Source organism: Polypterus senegalus, chromosome 7 (assembly GCF_016835505.1).
Source record: "Polypterus senegalus isolate Bchr_013 chromosome 7, ASM1683550v1, whole genome shotgun sequence".
In the NCBI taxonomy this organism is placed as follows: domain Eukaryota; kingdom Metazoa; phylum Chordata; class Cladistia; order Polypteriformes; family Polypteridae; genus Polypterus; species Polypterus senegalus.
In genome coordinates, this window is record NC_053160.1 from 37,160,194 (window position 1) to 37,177,936 (window position 17,743).

Here is a 17,743-nt window from a genome sequence, read left to right on the forward strand (position 1 = left end):
TTACTATTTTAGAATAAAGACATACATTTGATTTCAGTCAGTCTGCAACAGCCAGTGTAAATGTATGATAATTGTAAAGCTAAATCCAAAGCTAGTTGAAAACAGCATATTATACCTGAGGAAGAAACGCAGTATACATATTTCTTCATTATTTGAAAGATGCAAGACACGGAATGAATACTTTCACTTGTTATCTTTGGTTATCTGTATGTGCAAACAACAACCATAATTAGATGCCACATTTCATGAGTGTTTCCTTTATTTTGATATTAGCTATTTGCGGACAGATATTGTCCCACTGCTGTCCATGTCTGTGTTTTTACTTGATTGAGTTCCATAGCACTTTGACACTGTGTTGTCCAAATTAATTTTCTTGATCATAAAACCACACAAACCTGAATGTGAACTTCAAAGTACTGTATCTGTCAGGAATCTGTGAGTGCATATTTTTTTAATAGTTGCATAGTCTTTAAAGCCACAGTATTAGAGCTATAAACTATTACCGACTTGTAAGGCTTATGCATTTTTTTGCTTGATCTGGTGCTGTTAAGGTGGGTTTGTGTACACTGTTATAATGCAAAGTATGAAAGAAAAAAAGATTGTCCCAAACCCATTGGCTTAATTTCCCCCACCAAAGGAATTCAACCAAAAATATCATGGTTCAGCAACGTAGAACCATCATTTATCAAAATATAATTCAACATCACTAGTATTTGACTAGACTTTAAAATCAGGAAAAAAGAGCTATCTCAGTGTTGCTTTTTATATGCAAACCTTTAAAAATACATCTGTTAACAGTATTTTGTGAGACATAAACAAATGGTACACTTATGGTTCAACTGCCTCCTTTTGTTAGCATCTCAGTATGTCTTCTTACAAGGCCATGTTCATTCATTCCTTTAGCCTTTGCTCTAGAAATGAAATGGCAGGAGTTCATCAAATAACACACAGATTCTTCTCAGGCACAGGTTTTGTTTTCTGAGTAGGAGCAACGTTTAACTTTAATAGGTCAGCCAGTGTTCAAAATGGAGGCATTGACCGCTATTGTATTATTCATAGCAAGAGTCTAGCTTTGTTTACCTTGATTGATTCTGCCATCAAGACTTGATATAGTGAAAGTGGGAGCAGAGTGATGTGCCTCATTATAGGGATAACAAGTGCATTCAGACCAGAAAATTACCTTTTGTCTTCCCGGGCCTTAGGACTTTTCCCTAAAGAGACAGTGCTTATGACCCCCATCTTGCCAATCTTTTCATATAGCCATTATTTTGGTGTAATAATGATATTTTACATTTAATATTTTACTCGGATTCCTTTGGAAATGGCTGTAATCCTCATAAATTAATATAAGGACCTTTATACTGACATTTCACAGCTTCTGACTGTGGGTGTAGGGTTCTTGAATTTTGTGAGGTCAAACTGTTTCCACTTTAAAACACCCCATTTGGATTTTTTAAAGAGTACATTTTCTAATAGTGCTTCCCATGTCTGAACCTTTTAGCAACTTTTCTCTGCACTTTTTTTCCTGCATTTATTTCACTGTCACTTTTTAGAAGTTTGCTTCTTTTTCCAGGGTGTTTTATATAATTGAGCTACCTTCTGCCTTCATATACAGTAATCCCTCCTTGATCGCGGGAGTTGCGTTCCAGAACTCCCCACGATAGGTGAAAATCCGCGAAGTAGAAACCATATGTTTGTATAGTTATTTTTATATATTTTAAGCCCTTAGAAACTCTCCCACACTGTTTATAAATATTCTCCGCACAGTTATACAGTAAACCCACGTTTATCGTGGTTAATCCGCTCCAGACAGATAAATGAATTTCCACGAAGTAGTATTCTGTATTTATAAATCTAATATTTTCGCAGTTAGAGCATAGAAAACCTGTTTACGACCTTCTAAATATACGTTTTTTAACATTATTAGAGCCCTCTAGACATGAAATAACACCCTTTAGTCAAAAGTTTAAACTGTGCTCCATGACAAGACAGAGATGACAGTTCTTTCTCACAGTTAAAAGAATGCAAACATATCTTCCTCTTCAAAGGAGTGCCGTCAGGAGCAAAGAATGTCAGAGAGAGAGAGAAATGTAAACAATCAAAAATCAGTAGGGCTGTTGGGCTTTTAAGTATACGAAGCACCCGCGATAAAGCGGCTGCAATGAAGGGATCAATGTGAAGGTACTCTTTCAGCATTTTTTACAGGAGCGTCCGTATCTTCTAAGCAAACAGCCTCTGTGCAAACAGCCCCTCTGCTCACACCCCCTCCGTCAGGAACAGAGAATGTCAGAGAGAGAGAGAGAGAGACAGAGAAAAGCAAACAATCAAAAATCAATACGGGCTGTTAGAGCTTTTAAGTGTGCAAAGCATCGCATGGGAAGCATATCATATATCATTGAGAAGTTTTATTTAATACGTAAAACATGCTCTGATTGGGTAGCTTCTCAGCCATCCGCCAATAGCGTCCCTTGTATGAAATCAACTGGGCAAACAAACTGAGGAAGCATGTACCATAAATTAAAGACCCATTGTCCGCAGAAATCCGCGAACCAGCAAAAAATCCGTGATATATATTTAGATATGCTTACATTTAAAATCTGCGATGGAGTGAAGCCACGAAAGTTGAAGCGCGATATAGCGAGGGATCACTGTAATACCACTTAATTTTCAACAGGGACTATGCCAGCTTCTTGCCCAACCACTAAGCCACAAACCACATGTATGGTAGGACTCTTTGCCCATTTTATGGCCTTTAGCAAAGTATACTGCTTCATTTGGAACACTAGCTTGAATTTGAAGCTCCTGTAAAGTGATCATTGGCAAAGAGTTGTTGCCTTTTTAGTATCCTTCAGTGGTTCACAGATTCAAGTGACTCTGACAGTCATTCAAAATGCTTTTGTTCCATTGTGAAAATGTAAATGAAAACCACTGTACTGTTTTTTTAATCTTTTTTAACATGCAAAACATCTTGTGAAGATGTATGCTACAGTAAGGTGCTACTGCATATACAGTAAAAGTTGTTTGATGATGTCTATGTATATGAAAGCAGACACCACACATCAGTTTAAAGACAGACAAAAGGATAACAACAGCATCCCTTCTAGGGAGACAAATGAAATAAGACAATGACACAGACCTTGAGCACAGCAAGGCTTTATACAAACAGTCACAGAAAGTCACAGTGAATAAGTAAAAATAAACATTTCACTGTGAACATCAATGAGGGTGTTAATTTTTAGGGAGAAATGTTCCCCACACCTTTTGAAATGGTGCACTCTGTTCTACACAGTTTCAAAATAAAAAATAAGCTGACATTTAAACACACTTCAGCACCTGGACTCATGCTTGCATTTACAATAAAAATAAGTTTGTTGTCTCTCTCCCTCTCCCTACTAGCAAATATGAAATTGTAAATAAAATTAGTTTATTCTGACACCTTAGCAGTTCAAGGGTCCTGGTACTTACTTCCCAACAGTGTGAGTGTATCTCCTAAAACCCTAAAACACCCTCCCAGTTTTCCAATAAAATCCCAAAGACTTGTTGGTTAGGTTAATTGGTGACTCCATATTTGCTTGGTGTAAATGAATGCAGTTGTGTGCATGATGAGTGTTCCATGAGATGTACTGGCATCCCAGTCAGGGGATGAGATTATAGAGATTTCTTCCTTGTAGCTAATGTTACCAGAATAAGGTGAAGTCTCCTTAAGCCCTGCTCCATGACCCTGACTTGAGTTAAGATGGTTTGATAATGGATGAGGTTGGTGTGGTCACCTGTAAAACAAAAATTACGCTATTGAAAAGCAGCACCATTGCCTGTGCAACATCCAATTACTTCAGCCTGCATAAGCATACATAAACAGCTGGCCAAGTTAGATCAGTGTGAAGCTTTGGAGAAAGACTAACAGAACACTCAACCCAGATCATTGGGCAGAGCCTGTAGAAACTGGTCAACAGAGCTAGAACTGGACAGCAAGAAAGAAAAAAAAAGAAAAAATAGTATCTCTCTACTCTGTTTAAGTATGGGAAACTCATAATAGCGATTCACTTGCCTTTGAGCAGCACCAGGGTTACACAGGTGAGGAACCTTACAGTTTAGATTTTCTAGAATAGCTCCATGGTACTGAAAGAATTTGCAAAATGCATCAGCATATTGGGCACCGCTCACAGCTCGTGTCTCTGGATGACTTTGGAATTTCTCAGAATTAGCTGGTGAACCTTTCTGTAGGTAGAAAAAGCATTGTCTAAGAAAACTAGTATGTCACCATTATCTTTACCTATGGAAAAACAAGTGAAATAAAGACCAATTTTTATACCTAATACATATATAAAATGTAAAGTGAATGTGTGTATATTATATATTGGTAAAACACTTGCCCAATTTCTGCAAAATGTTTCTTTGATAATACAAAGAAAATTATTTTATGGGATAGATTTTTAATGCTATATTAAAAAAGTCATTAATAAGAATGGGGTTCTTCAGCCAAATGGTATGCATAGTCAATAAGGTTTTCAAGGATATTATTCCATTTCATGTCTGTTTTCATGTTCCTGGTCAGCTGAACCTTTCCATGAACCCCAAAGTTCATGCATACCTAGCTAGACTGAGGTTGGAGGACCTGGTGGGCTTCTCAGTATTTATGTTTCAAGAACTTCAGTACTGTTGGTGCCAGTACATGGTCATTCATAATCTTGCTAGAAAACCCTGCTTTTAGTGGTGCTTATGAAGGGAATCATGGAAGGTTTTATCACCCTGTGAACCTACTGTTAACTGGTGTCACAAAAATGAGAGCAGTTATTGAAAAGGTTTGGTGCAGCCACCCGTATAATATTTCCTGGCTGCAAAATTGATTAAACAGAACAGACATGTTCACACGACTGAGTCCAAAAGAGAACTGATTTGCTGCCTTAAAATGGCGCCTTTAAATGAAAGGATAGCAAGTGATGTCATCAGGGCTGGAACCGGAAGTGACATCGTCAGCACCACCAAATCAGGAAGTGACGTCATTGGCTGCCCCAGAACCGGGCGGGATTTTCCAAGAATGGTCTGTAAGAAATTGAGAGAAAAAATTAGTGTACCCTGCCACCCCCTGGTCGGGCATGGAATTACTATTATTCAGGCCCTTTAGTTGTTTCCTAATCACACGTGTGTGACACTGGTCATAGTGCACTTAATGTTGGTGAAATGTGTTTTTTTGTCATATGGTGCAGCTCTGTAACCATAATGCCAGGTGTAGAGACACATGATATTCCACATTAAATCATCTCTTGAAGAACCCATTATCCTGTCTGTACCTTTTGTGGATACAATCTTGTCCATCAGAGTTGACCATAACCTTGGATCCTAAAGCAGAAAGTGACACTGCATATTAATCTGACACAATGGCAGGTAACTGTCTGTGATATGACAGTTGTTACCAGTGCAGAATACATTGGTGCAGGTGTTATTCTGCATTCTGTAATCCACACCCCCTGTGTGTGTCAGTTTCTCATGTGCTTTTGGAGATGTCTAAGTGTTTTCTTTTAGTCAACTACTGGTACCAACCACAATATGTCCAATCCACTTTACAAAATCTTGGACAGATTAACAATGGTGGAAGCACTGTTTTTTTTCTAACTTCTCCACACAATATATTTCTTTTTTCAACCAAACCTTCTTTTAAGGATTTGTTTCCACTGGCTAAATCATCCACCACAATTTAAAATGGTACATGTTGGCCCCCTGTTCTGCCATGAATAATAATATGGTAGCAGCTTGGTCCACAGGGATCACAAGGATAGGATAATGGCAGTCCCGCAATAAATAAGAGGAAAACCAAATGACCTGATTTTACAGAGAAAGTGGGTCAAGGGTGCTAAGCTCTGGTTGTAGACTCAGCTTAGAGTGCTGAACCTTGCTTTAGGTATGTGGTTTAAAGGCCCTTCAGAATTGAAAGTTCGCAAAGCTAGGAGTTCTCCAGAAGATTAAGAACCAGTCTTAAATTAAATATGGTAAAAGAGCAAGGAAGAAAATAAGAGTTTACCCTTGTGGCCCCGCCTTTACAGTGAGCACCTAGCACTTGTTTAGATAGATCATAATTGGTGTTCTGTTTTGAATGTTGTTGGATATGATTTTATTTTTTTTGTTAATAATTTGGCAAGGCCAAGTAAACATATCCTTCTGATAAACCTTGTTTTGTTTCATTGGAATGATTTGAACAATGTGACGGAACGTAAGTGGGTCAATTCAATTTATGTGCTTTGAGTATGTTATAGAAAATACAAAATAACTCGGGCCACAATACTTTTCAAAATGTATACGACTAGAGGTAGTTTTCTTTCCCTTTATACACCCAAAGACATGTCTCGAGTAATAAGATAAACAATATTACTAATAAAGCACTTTATTTGTTGCTAAACATATTTTAAAGAAAAAAGCAACTAGTTTTGTCATCTATACAATGCAAAAATATGAGGTACCACCCTCTGTAATTTGTTTACTTTTTAACTCGAAAGGAAAAAATGGTAACAGCCCTGACCAAATTAACTCAGGCTTCAAAGGGATTAAAACAATTATAACTAAATGGCTTAAATGGCATGTAGGTCCTTGTCTTCTCTCCTCTCTGCTCTTCTGAAGACGAAGTCACCTTCCTGGGGTTCCAGTGTTTATGTCCCCAGTACCAGAAGGGGTGAGACTTCTGACTTTACTGTCTGGCTTGGTTGCCCTCCCTGGGCATGTCTACTTAGCTGTGTAAAAGGAAGAGAAGACCGTTCGCAACAGTGCCACTTCTCTTGCTCAGGAGCTGAGCTGATTGGGTAGCTCTCTGACACACAAGCTCCTCTGATTTGCTCTTTTATTCTGGATGATTCATTGAGTTATTATGGTAATTGTATATGTTCTGGGGTACAAAATCTGTACATTTTGATTTATATTTCCATTATATTTTGTTCAAGACAACAGATGAACTATATTCAGGACAAATCAAAGCATGTCTTCTTCCCAGTTATACCTCACTTTTAAAACAGCTGTACAAACAAAGAAAGGAAGACATGCTGGTGGCCCAGGCTATCAATTACTTTATAACCTGAGAAAGGATAGACATCTAATTATTTTACAGCCTGGGAAAGGAAAACCTGCCAATACCTCAGAGAACATCAAAAAAGTTTTATTGTTTGGGAAAACTGACAGTGAATTCATTCATCATATTGTCAGCCAGCCAATCAGAATATCTAACAGTCACATCTTGCAAAACCCCCCGGTAGAATTTTAGAATAAATATGCCTCATCTGAGGAGTGATAGAGGAAGGAAGAAGGGACGAAGATGTCACAAGAGAACAGAGTGATGTCAACGTGCAGCCATTTCCATCTGATCATCAGAAATGCATCTAATAAATAACTACGAGTGCTAGATCACAAGCCACCTGCAACATTCATCCTTGTCATCTTTAACTTTTCGTAAGCTTTTTCTAAAGACTATATATATCCAGACTTTAATATCAGTCCTATTTTCTATTATTCTTTGTTCTGCTGGTATTATTAGTATTCCTGTAATAAATCCCATGCTGCTTTTAACTTTCTATGATTTGTCTTAATGTCTAGAGTGATTGAAGTAATAAGGTAGATTTCTTTGAGCACCTGGTGCAGCAGGAGGTTTGCCATTACCTCTGTGCTGTGAGGTTTATTAAGGCTGCAGGTGAGAGCTCCACCCCATAGTGGGGAAAAGTACATAAAGTAAGGCATTCTTGGCTGATAAATGGCCTATAGTCAAGAATGCTGCACCTTTGTATGTTTAAATGTATTCTTGTAGACCAATAATAATAATTAGGTCTGAGAGATCATTACCATCGTATGTTGTTTGTGCCGATAATAAGTCTCTTGAAGTGCTGAGAGAGTGGCAGGCTTTGTTATTCCTAAGGCACTTGTGTGGTTTAAAGTGCTAGAGATTAACCAGATGTGTGTTTGTCATTCATAGAGCACTGCTGAGTTTCTTTGTGTATGCGTATAACTATGTACTGTGGGTATAGAAAAGAATTACCCCCTTCAAAATATTCCCTTTTTTTTGCTTTATAGCCTTAAATGAAAACATACAAACCAATATTTTTTCCAGCTTTATTTACTCAATGCAATCTATAACATCCAAGTTAAAGATATCACAGCTACAGTTCAGAAGAATTTTAAAAAAGAAAAAAACAAGAAATATTGAGATTAATAAAGGATCGCAACCTAAACAATATTTGTAAACTCAATCAGGTGTAAGTAACCGCTATTTCCATTGCAGACCATGGTTACTGACTTCCACCTGTGATCAATTATAATTTGTGTGATTAGTGAAGTATAAAAACAGCTGTTCCAGGAGCATTCCCTTGCTTGGTAGTGCAACTGACAGCAAACAACTGACTCTGGGTGGCAAGCCACTTTCAAAAGATCTCAGGGATAGAGTTGTGGACAGACATAAGGCAGGAGATGGATACAAAAAAAATCTCAAGTGCTTTATCAATCCCAAGGAACACAATAAAGTCCATAATAAAGAAGTGCCAAGTGTTTTGGTACTACTAGGACCCTCCCTGGATCCGGCCGTCCCTCCAAACTGGATGGAGGAGTAAGGAGGAAACTGGTAAGCGAAGCTACCAGAGGCCAATGGCCACTTTGAAGGAGTTACAGGATTTCATAGCAAAGAATGGTCATTGTGTGCATGTGACAACAATATCACAAGTGCTCCACAATTGTGGCTTTTTCGGTAGAGTCTCATGGAAAAAGCCACTTCTGAAGAAAGGCTACATTAAGGCTAGTTTGAGCTTTGCCAGAATGCACTTTGAAGATACTGATGCCAAGTGGAAAAAGGTCTTATGGTCAGATGAGACCAAAATCAAACTGCTTGGCCTCAATACCAAACGGTACACCTGGTGGAAATCCAATGCAGCTCACCATCCCCAGCACACCATACCTACAGTAAAGCATGGAGGTGGAAGCATCCTGTTGTGGAGGTGTTTCTCTGCCGCAGGGCCTGGGGCTCTGGTTAGGGTAGAAGGAAAAATTCTTGAGGAAAACCTGCTACCCTCTGCCAAAAAGTTGGAGATGGGCAGAATGTTCACCTTTCAACATGACAACAACCGAAAACACACAGCAAATTTCAGTGGCTGAAGGAGAAAAAAGTTAATGTCCTTTTGAGGCCCAGTAAGACCTAAATCCCACTGAAAATCCGTGGAAAGATTTGAAGATAGCAGTCCAACACTCACCATCCAATTTGACCGATCTTGAACAGTTCTGTAAAGAAGAGTGGGCAAATATTTTTCAATCTATATGTGCAAAGCTGATAGAGTAGTATCCCAACAGACTCAAGGCTGTCATTAAAGCCAAAGTTCAACAAAATATTGACATTGGGTGGTGGTCTTTTATACTTCACTAATCAAACTGATTATAATTGATCACAGGTGGAAACCAGTAACCATGGTCTGCAATGGAAATAGCATTTTTTTCCTCAGAAGTCAACACACAACACCCCATAATGACAACGTGAAAAAAGTTTACTTGAGGTTTTTGCAAATTTGTTAAAATTAAAAAAACTAAGAAATCACATGTACATAAGTATTCACAGCCGCTGTCATTATGGGGTGTTGTGTGTAGAATTCTGAGGAAAAAAATGAATTTAATCCATTTTGGAATAAGGCTGTAACATAACAAAATGTGGAAAAAGTGATGCGCTGTGAATATTTTCCGGATGCACTGTAAATCTAGATGTTCAGCTGCTGAATAAATGAATGCAATTGTTATTCTCTCTGCATCTGATGCTCTAACCATCCCTATTACAGAAGTTTCCTCTTTACATTTTGCCAGTAGATTTATATAGTAATATACATCTTGGTAATTTTTTTTTCTGCCATTTAAAACCATTGTCTTAATTCTAAGGAAGAATGTATAAGGTTGCCTCAGTTTTGATGAAAGAAAATTATAATTGCTTTAAAGTATAAAAAGTTTATGTGACATTTTTTGCTGAATTATTTCCTTTGTGTTTAGTTGCAGAAAAAAGGACTCCAACCACAATTTTTGCAAAGTCGCAATTTGAAGTGCATAGCCTTATGTGAAGGTATGACTGTGGACAAAATGGTCTTGTCATTTCTGTATGGGGAATGTCAGACTGACACTAGTTTCTTTTTAATTGCAGTTATTACTTCTCCTGATCTGCACAAACATGGTGATATATGGGTAGTTCCCAATACAGATCATGTCTGCACAAGGTTTTTCTTTGTGTAAGTAATTTTTTGCTTTTTGTTATTTGAAACTTTCATGATTGAAAGATCAGAATATGAAAAGATAATTTAATTGTACGGTGAACTCTGGCAGTCTTTGCAGACTTTTTAGTCCCATTCTTCATTTGCAGTAATCAAGGAAAAAGCTGACAGTGAAAGCATCGACTTGAGTATATTTCCGTATGAATAGATGTAAAGTATTCCATGATATGGTGTGGCTAAACATAAAGTCAAGACTAATATGTTTGTTTTGTCATCATGTCTTTTTCATGTTATCTTACTAATGTGCCAAAAAATGAGTTTTTCTTTGAAAAGCAACATAGTTATTTATTAATTTAAAAGTGTAAATTTGCCAGTCATATTTCCCTGAAAAGTACATTTATTTTAAGTTGTGCTTTTCTCTTTGTCAACAGGTACGAAGATGGTCAAGTTGGAGATACAAGCATAAATACCCAAGATTTCAGCATCCATAAGGAAATACTCCGAGTTATAGGAAATCAGACTGCTACTGGATGAGCAAAAATACGAGTGATTAGAAATAGGAAAATAGGAAATGGTATATTATTAGTGATGCCTAAATAGGTTTCTTCAGTCTCAGAGCTGGAATTTGAGCTGGTAAATTAATAATTTTTAAGAAACAATACACTATTAAGTATCTAAATATATTTAGAAATCCCACAAGGGTTACAAGGTTTCTATCCCAAGTACTTTTAATGTTGTTATATTTTAAATTATAACACTTTGTTATTAGACAGTAGAGTCATGTGAACATTGAGTTGAAGAGACAAGAAAAAAAAACAACTATGGTAATTTCTTCACTAGCCTAATGACGGCTGAATTTAAGTAAAGATATTCTTCCCGCCTTTATTGAAAAGTAACTAAATAATAAGTTAATTTTTAAGCGCTGAGCCTAAAAATGCAAGTTTTTTGGTCTTTATGTCTACAGTTACCTGCAGGAATGGGCACCTCTCTAGCACAATCCCTTGATGAGTATTTTGCATTTCTTGTTGAAAGAGCAGTCCACTTTGTGTCTTAAAATGCTGAGGTCCCCTGAGTGAATGTGGGTGTGTTGTTGAGTGGCCCCAGTGATGGAGTGCCACCCTGCCTAGGGCTGGCAACGTAGGCAGTGGCTCTCTGTAATCTGCATTGTATAGCTGTAATACTATAGTGACTGAGGACATTTTAAATATTCCTTAGGTTGCTGTTGTATCTGCTCAACTTCAAGTACAAACTATGGCTATGTCAGCCCTACTTCATTTTCATTTAAAAGCAATCTCCATCCATACCAGCATCATTACGAACGTGTCTCCATTCACACTAAAACGACCAAAAACACATACGACATAGAAGTCTGCCTACACTGGGCACGAGTGCATTAGCAAAAAAAATCCTTGAAGGGGTGGTAACACTGCCAGCCATGGGATTTATCACCAAACTGTAGAAGCCAGTAAATTTATTCGTCTTTTGTGAATATAATGCAACATTCAAACTCTATAAAACACAATTTAGATTGATACAGGTAAGCAACACATCAGACATCAGATTGGAAAACAATCTTCTATGTCCTCTGTGTTGGAATACCAATCAAAGAATGAGACCTTGTAATAAGCAGGATCCAATTTAGGGAATGTCCATGTAATAAAGTTGAACAAATCAGAGCACAGTTAGAGTCTACATTTTTGTATATCCATGTTACAATGCTCAAGTTGCATTTTGTTCAGCTATGGAGAGCATTTCCAAAGGTCCTCAGATTTTTCATCTCAACACAGCAGTGTAGTGTGAACGAAAAGCAGAAACGGAGACAAATGTCTGCATTTTTAAACAAAAATGTAGTAGTGTGGATGGGGCCTAAGTTTTGTTGTGCCAGTGGGTCTTGTTTATTGTTAATCGTTCCCCCAATCACTAAACAGTGCAGAGAACTAAACAACTCACTGGTCTATCTCAGTATATTAGGGTTATGCAAGTTGAATAGTAGGAGGTAGATTTTTAGAACACAAAAGATTAACCAAAAATTGCATAACTGCAAGACAAAAATAGGAACCAAAACAACTTCATACTGGGCAGACAGATTTGCTTTTTAATGGCTTTGCTGAGCTTTCACCCAAAATGTCAGATGTTTTGCATTATAGATTAGTTTTTTTTTTGTTTTTTCTAGATTTCACTTCTGCTTTATTTTCATATGCTTACTAACAGCAATGCTTTTTTAATATTGTGATAATACTGATATATTTCATTCTCTTCTTTGTGACGTCATATTAATGCTGTTTTATTGATAACAGATTTAAAGCCATTAAGCAGCTGGCTTATTTTTAAATGTAAAATATGTATAATACTTAAAAGCCTTACAGAGTTCTGCTCATACAGTCGCTCCATTTTATTCCTAATTTTGAAGTAGCATTTTTTGTAAATATTATTCACCCAGTTACTAAGATCCGTAGCTTATCATGTCAGCAACAGTCATGAGCAGAGTACAAGATTAACCTGCAACTCGAAGAAACTTGAACTTGACCCACTTTACACACAAACGATGAGTGCCATTTCAAACATATTGTGGGACCTTGAGTGACATCTTTGCAACTAAAATTCCTATTCCATACGCTATTATAGTTTGAAAAAAGTTTTTCTACCTTTTGATTAGTCATATCAGACCTGAAAACTGAAGTTACAAATTTTAATTACATTGTACAGCATGGATCACCACTCACGGTCTCGGAGGGCCACATGGTACCTGCAGGTTTTCACTTTAACCATTCGGACCCAATTATTTGCTGAAACAATCTGTTTTTCTGGCTTAATTTTATCTAACTCACTTGTTACAATTCAGAACCCTTAATTTCCTATTTTAGTTTTAAGCAGATGAATTTAGGTTTTTTAACCAGCCACCAGTTTATTATGAAATGCAAATACAAACCTCTAGCATTCAGCTAACTTGGTTCAATTTACAATTGGGAATGTGCATTATGAAGTAACATATCTACGTAATTAAAATGTTTAGAAATAAATGAGAGAGGAACGTGAAGTGTAGATTTGTTCTGGTCCAGGAAACATGGATAATGTTCTCAGAAAAAGAGAAAATCAACAATAAAAAGAAAATTTGTTTTGGTTGAAGTACTGTTATCAGCAAGGACCATCTTCTGATTAGAAAACCGGTTAGAACTGAAACCTGCGACCCTCCAGGACTGTGAGTGAAGGTCCCTGTGTTAATGTAATGCAGTGTTCATGTGCTGTAAACTAATCGGAGCCCTGCGTTGTGACATTTCACATTGCCACTTTATTGCATTCATGATGGTTTCCATTTGGGCTATTTGGAGAAACGCAAGGTTCCTGTCTACTTGCAATTTGGTCTGTGGAAAACAAACAGAAATTAAAGTTGAACACCATTTTTGGTTGGAAATAAAGAGCAAAAATATGTATTAAATGTGTATCACTACACTCCAAATTCAGTTAAACCAAAAACTAAGGTGATAGGTCAGTGTTCTGTCACAACTCGGACAATTGTTTTGTCTGAATTGTCTGACTTGCAGGTTGGTGGAGCACTCACATGGAATTTCTGATTTGAAAGCTCATATTTACCATCTGAGAGTACATGAATGCAGCATTAGTTTACATAAGAACAGAACTAAGAATACAGCAGCGTGCAGCATAATGCCCATCTGGGCAGTGTCCAACCGCATATACAATATGTCAAGTGCTTCCATAAGGTTATAATAGAGTTCAGAAATCTGAGAGCAGGGCGTCGTGAATGCAACAGCTTTCTGCACACAACACATGCATACCATATCTGTCTCTTGTATACAAAGTGAGTGCACTGCTAGTACTGCACTGAACTTTCAATTGTTATTTTAATGTGAATTTTCCATACTTACAAATAAAAACCATGCAAGTGTACGGCTTCCACTCATAAGCAGCAGCACTCCATCTTGTGTATCTCGCATCTCTTGTGTCGTTCTCTGTCTCTATTTAGCTTTGCACACATTTCCTGCCCTTACACACCACTGTAATATTTACATGTAACTTTCATTTCACTAGCACTTCTGAACACCTGCCTCAATCTCTCATTTGGGTATAAAGAGTGAATAATGTGACTTTCGTTTTTGTTTTACCGTTTCATAAAAGTTAATACTTTTGGAACAGCCATAAAAATGTAACATGAACTAGAAACAAAATCACTTACCACAAAGTTCAAGCAACAAGCCAGCTGCAGCAATGTGAGTTGTGTCATGCTGATATTCTTTTCGCAGTTTTCCGCGTTAGATTGCTTACTTGAAGCCAAGAAAATGCAAAGCCAACTTTTCAGGTTTTTATACATATTTTTGGAATATAAAGACTGAAAGTTATTTTTCCCAATAATGCTCTAAACATACACTGTTTATATGTGCAAACATTATACTTGTTATATATGCTCATTTGATTTGATTTTATTCTGCATAAAAACAAGGAGGTGTTCTCACCTGCAGCTAACTGGGAAGTATTTACAAAAGGCAAATTTATTTATACTGAAAATGTGTCGTACCAAAATCACATGACTAGCCTTGTTTGTCAGTAGGACTAGTCAAGTAGCCTAGTACGTGACTCTGCATTCAGTTTGTATCTGTATAAATATTGAAGTCGCTGCTATTCAATGAATTGCACGTGTCTCCCCTCACGATGCACCACTCAGAAAGGCTCACAGCAAGCAGACTTCAGGGCAGAATAATCATTTTTAGTAAACTTAAGAGGATCTCCTAAAATACTTTTTTAGGAATGAACATACAATGAAAAGTGTTGATTTACTTATTTGTGTTTATGACAAGAGTTTGGCCACAGCTTAATATTTAAAAAGTGACAAAAAACAAAAGAATGGCAATAACGTTAATTCTTAATGTGAAGAGAGAGTTTTTTTATTTATTATTTTATCTTGGTGTTTACCACAAGTAAAATTTTTACCCACGACTTTATGCCTTTTGGCCTTTACTTCTACATAATTTGAGTGAAAATCAGAACATGCGGTCCATTATTCGATTACACGATACTTGTTTAAGTGACTTCAGCAGCAGAGAGCAAATTGCTCTCTTTGTCTGGATTTCTCATGTTGTGTGCTTGGACCGTCATGATGGTGGTGTCCATGAAGGACGATTGTTAAAGTAAAGTTTAGATCCTCTTTGATTGAAGTGGTTTGTTGGTGTGCCTGCGTTCATCTGGTTTTGTAGTTTTAGCGGTTTCATTTCAAATTGGATTCCAATACAAATATGTCAACTGTGTGGTTTTTTTTTTTTGTACCTTTTGCACAGAATAGTAACAATAAAATGCTACTTAGCCTTTGGTGCCTTAGAAACAGAGTATTGGAAAATATGAAAGTACTGTACATAATGTAAATACTGCCACAAAAATGGAGGCCAAATATTTTCAGTATTCGGTTTTTACAGCTGTTTGCTTTCTTTTGCAATCAAATCTGTTTTTTTTCTGGCTTTTTACTAGTGATGGAAATAGAAGCTTATGTAAAGGTTTTCTTTCAATAAACTGAAGTTTGTTAAGGAACAAAACTCTCCCTTCATCAGTTAACATTTTCATGCGAACACAGCATTATACAAGGTATGTATTTATGTATATGCTGAATTATAAAGTGTAAACTGTAATATAACTGATGCAGTCTGAACAAATCTGGGAATTTACTGTGTGGGACATAATGACACTCTGGGCCTCCTTAAGGGTGACCATGCCAACAGCACTCATTTTGACAATGGATGGATTTTTTATGTCAAGTTTCTCAAATAACATACTGTATGTTTTGTTGGTTCTGGTGATTGTGCAACATCAATGTACACTTGCCTGCCACAGTACAGTCGTCTTTAATGCCATAGACAGCTGCCTACTTTTTATCCTTTATATGCTCCCTGGTAAAATACAGCATCTTGAAAATGCATTACATTGGCACCCAAATTGTATTTGTAAATCAGCCCCTCACACAAAGGGAATAACAAAACAATAAAACAACAGAACATTCAAGTCATCTTTCTGTTTTAAGGTTCTCCTGTTTCAGTTTGTTGGCAGTAATGACATTAGTAAATCATTTGGGTAATTACGTTTGTAGGCTGTGGTGGTTCAAGGTTTGTCCATTCTTCTGTGATGAAAACTTCTAGCTGAGCCAAAGTAACTGGGGAAAGCACAAGGAGTGCAACTGCGATCTGCCACTGATATTTCAATTGAATTTACTGAGCCTATAAAGTACTCACCCCCTTGAATGTTTTCACATTTTACTGTTGAATCACAGTAGATTTAATTTGGCTTTTTTTGACACTGATCTATGAAAGTCTCTTAGCATCAACATTAAAACAGATCCCTGCAAATTGGTCTAAATGAATTACAAATACAAAACACAAAATAATTGTGTTTCACTCAGTTATAACAACTATTGCCAATTCCTGCTGGAAAGAGTTATTATCCCCATTAGTCTGTGCTGCCACCACCAAACCTCCTTCTACATGCTGTGACCATGGCTGACTTCCTCCACATTTATTAAGTATTCAGATTAGACACATCTATGTTAGCCTTATCAGACAATGAGACTTTTCATCACATATCCTTTAAGTGGCATTTTACAAGTAGTCTGTAGAAAAGAATCCTTAGACCTCGTATCCTTTAAACTACAAAGGTCCCCCATGTGGTATACCTTGTAGATTTGTGAATATTAGCCTTAATGGCAGCCACTGACTTGATCTTGCAGTCTATGCTCCTGTTAACCAGTGAGTAAGTGAACGGGGACTGCAGTGTGCTCCAAGACTCTCTCAATGACTTTGAAATGGTTTTGTGATCTCCCACCCTTCTTACACCTCTTTATCAGGTCTCTGACACATTCTGGGACCATACAGGGACAGGGGAGATTTCTTCTCAAATTTAAACTCTCTTCCATTAATAGACCGTGTGACTTGCCGAGGTAAAATTCAAATACAGAATGTCAGTTCAAAAGGACTGAATGCTTTCTAATGTGATGACTTGTGCTCTTCTGCTTCTGGTAAAATGTTGAAACGTTTTAATATACTGATGAAAAAAGGATACACACTTAATGTTGGATTCAAGCATCAGTGTTAATTGGCAAAATAACAAATACAAAACAGGAAGAACAGAAACAACACCCATCTTGCAGTTCTTCAGTATTTTCTGTTTTAGCCTCTTGTGGCCACCATTGTTTGATAGCAGAAGTCCACACAGCCAGTGAGCCTATGAATCTGCACTTGTGGATGTTACCCCAATCCTACTGAAGGTTTGCGTCTACTTGTTACAGTCCAGGGCATCCCAAAAGTGCTCTGTGGATTAAGGTAAGGAGAGAAGGCAACATCTACACACCAGCATTTATTCCTTCCTTATTCCTGTAAGTTTGGGTCATGTTGGAAGTTTCAGACAGCAGGCCTCTGGCAAGTCACCTTGCTCTAAGGCCAGCAGCATGGAGCCTGTCCCGCACTAATGCAGGCTTTGTGTCCGCTGGCAGTTTCAGCTGTGCAGTACCTGGACCACCTTACAGTGGTCTTCTGAAATGCAATTGG

The 17,743-nt window shown here is 37.3% G+C and overlaps 1 protein-coding gene across 2 annotated transcripts in view; it reads left to right on the forward strand.

The window, feature by feature from the left end:
* parp8 (poly (ADP-ribose) polymerase family, member 8) overlaps window positions 1-15,745 on the forward strand; it is a 199,795-nt gene extending 184,050 nt beyond the window's left edge. For both annotated transcript variants that reach the window (XM_039758496.1, XM_039758497.1), the window contains 3 exons: window positions 9,991-10,060; window positions 10,139-10,223; window positions 10,637-15,745. In XM_039758496.1, the coding sequence (XP_039614430.1) occupies window positions 9,991-10,060; window positions 10,139-10,223; window positions 10,637-10,739 (258 nt within the window). In that variant the 3' untranslated portion in view covers window positions 10,740-15,745. The remainder of the gene's footprint in view (window positions 1-9,990; window positions 10,061-10,138; window positions 10,224-10,636) is intronic.
* Window positions 15,746-17,743: the final 1,998 nt, after the last annotated feature.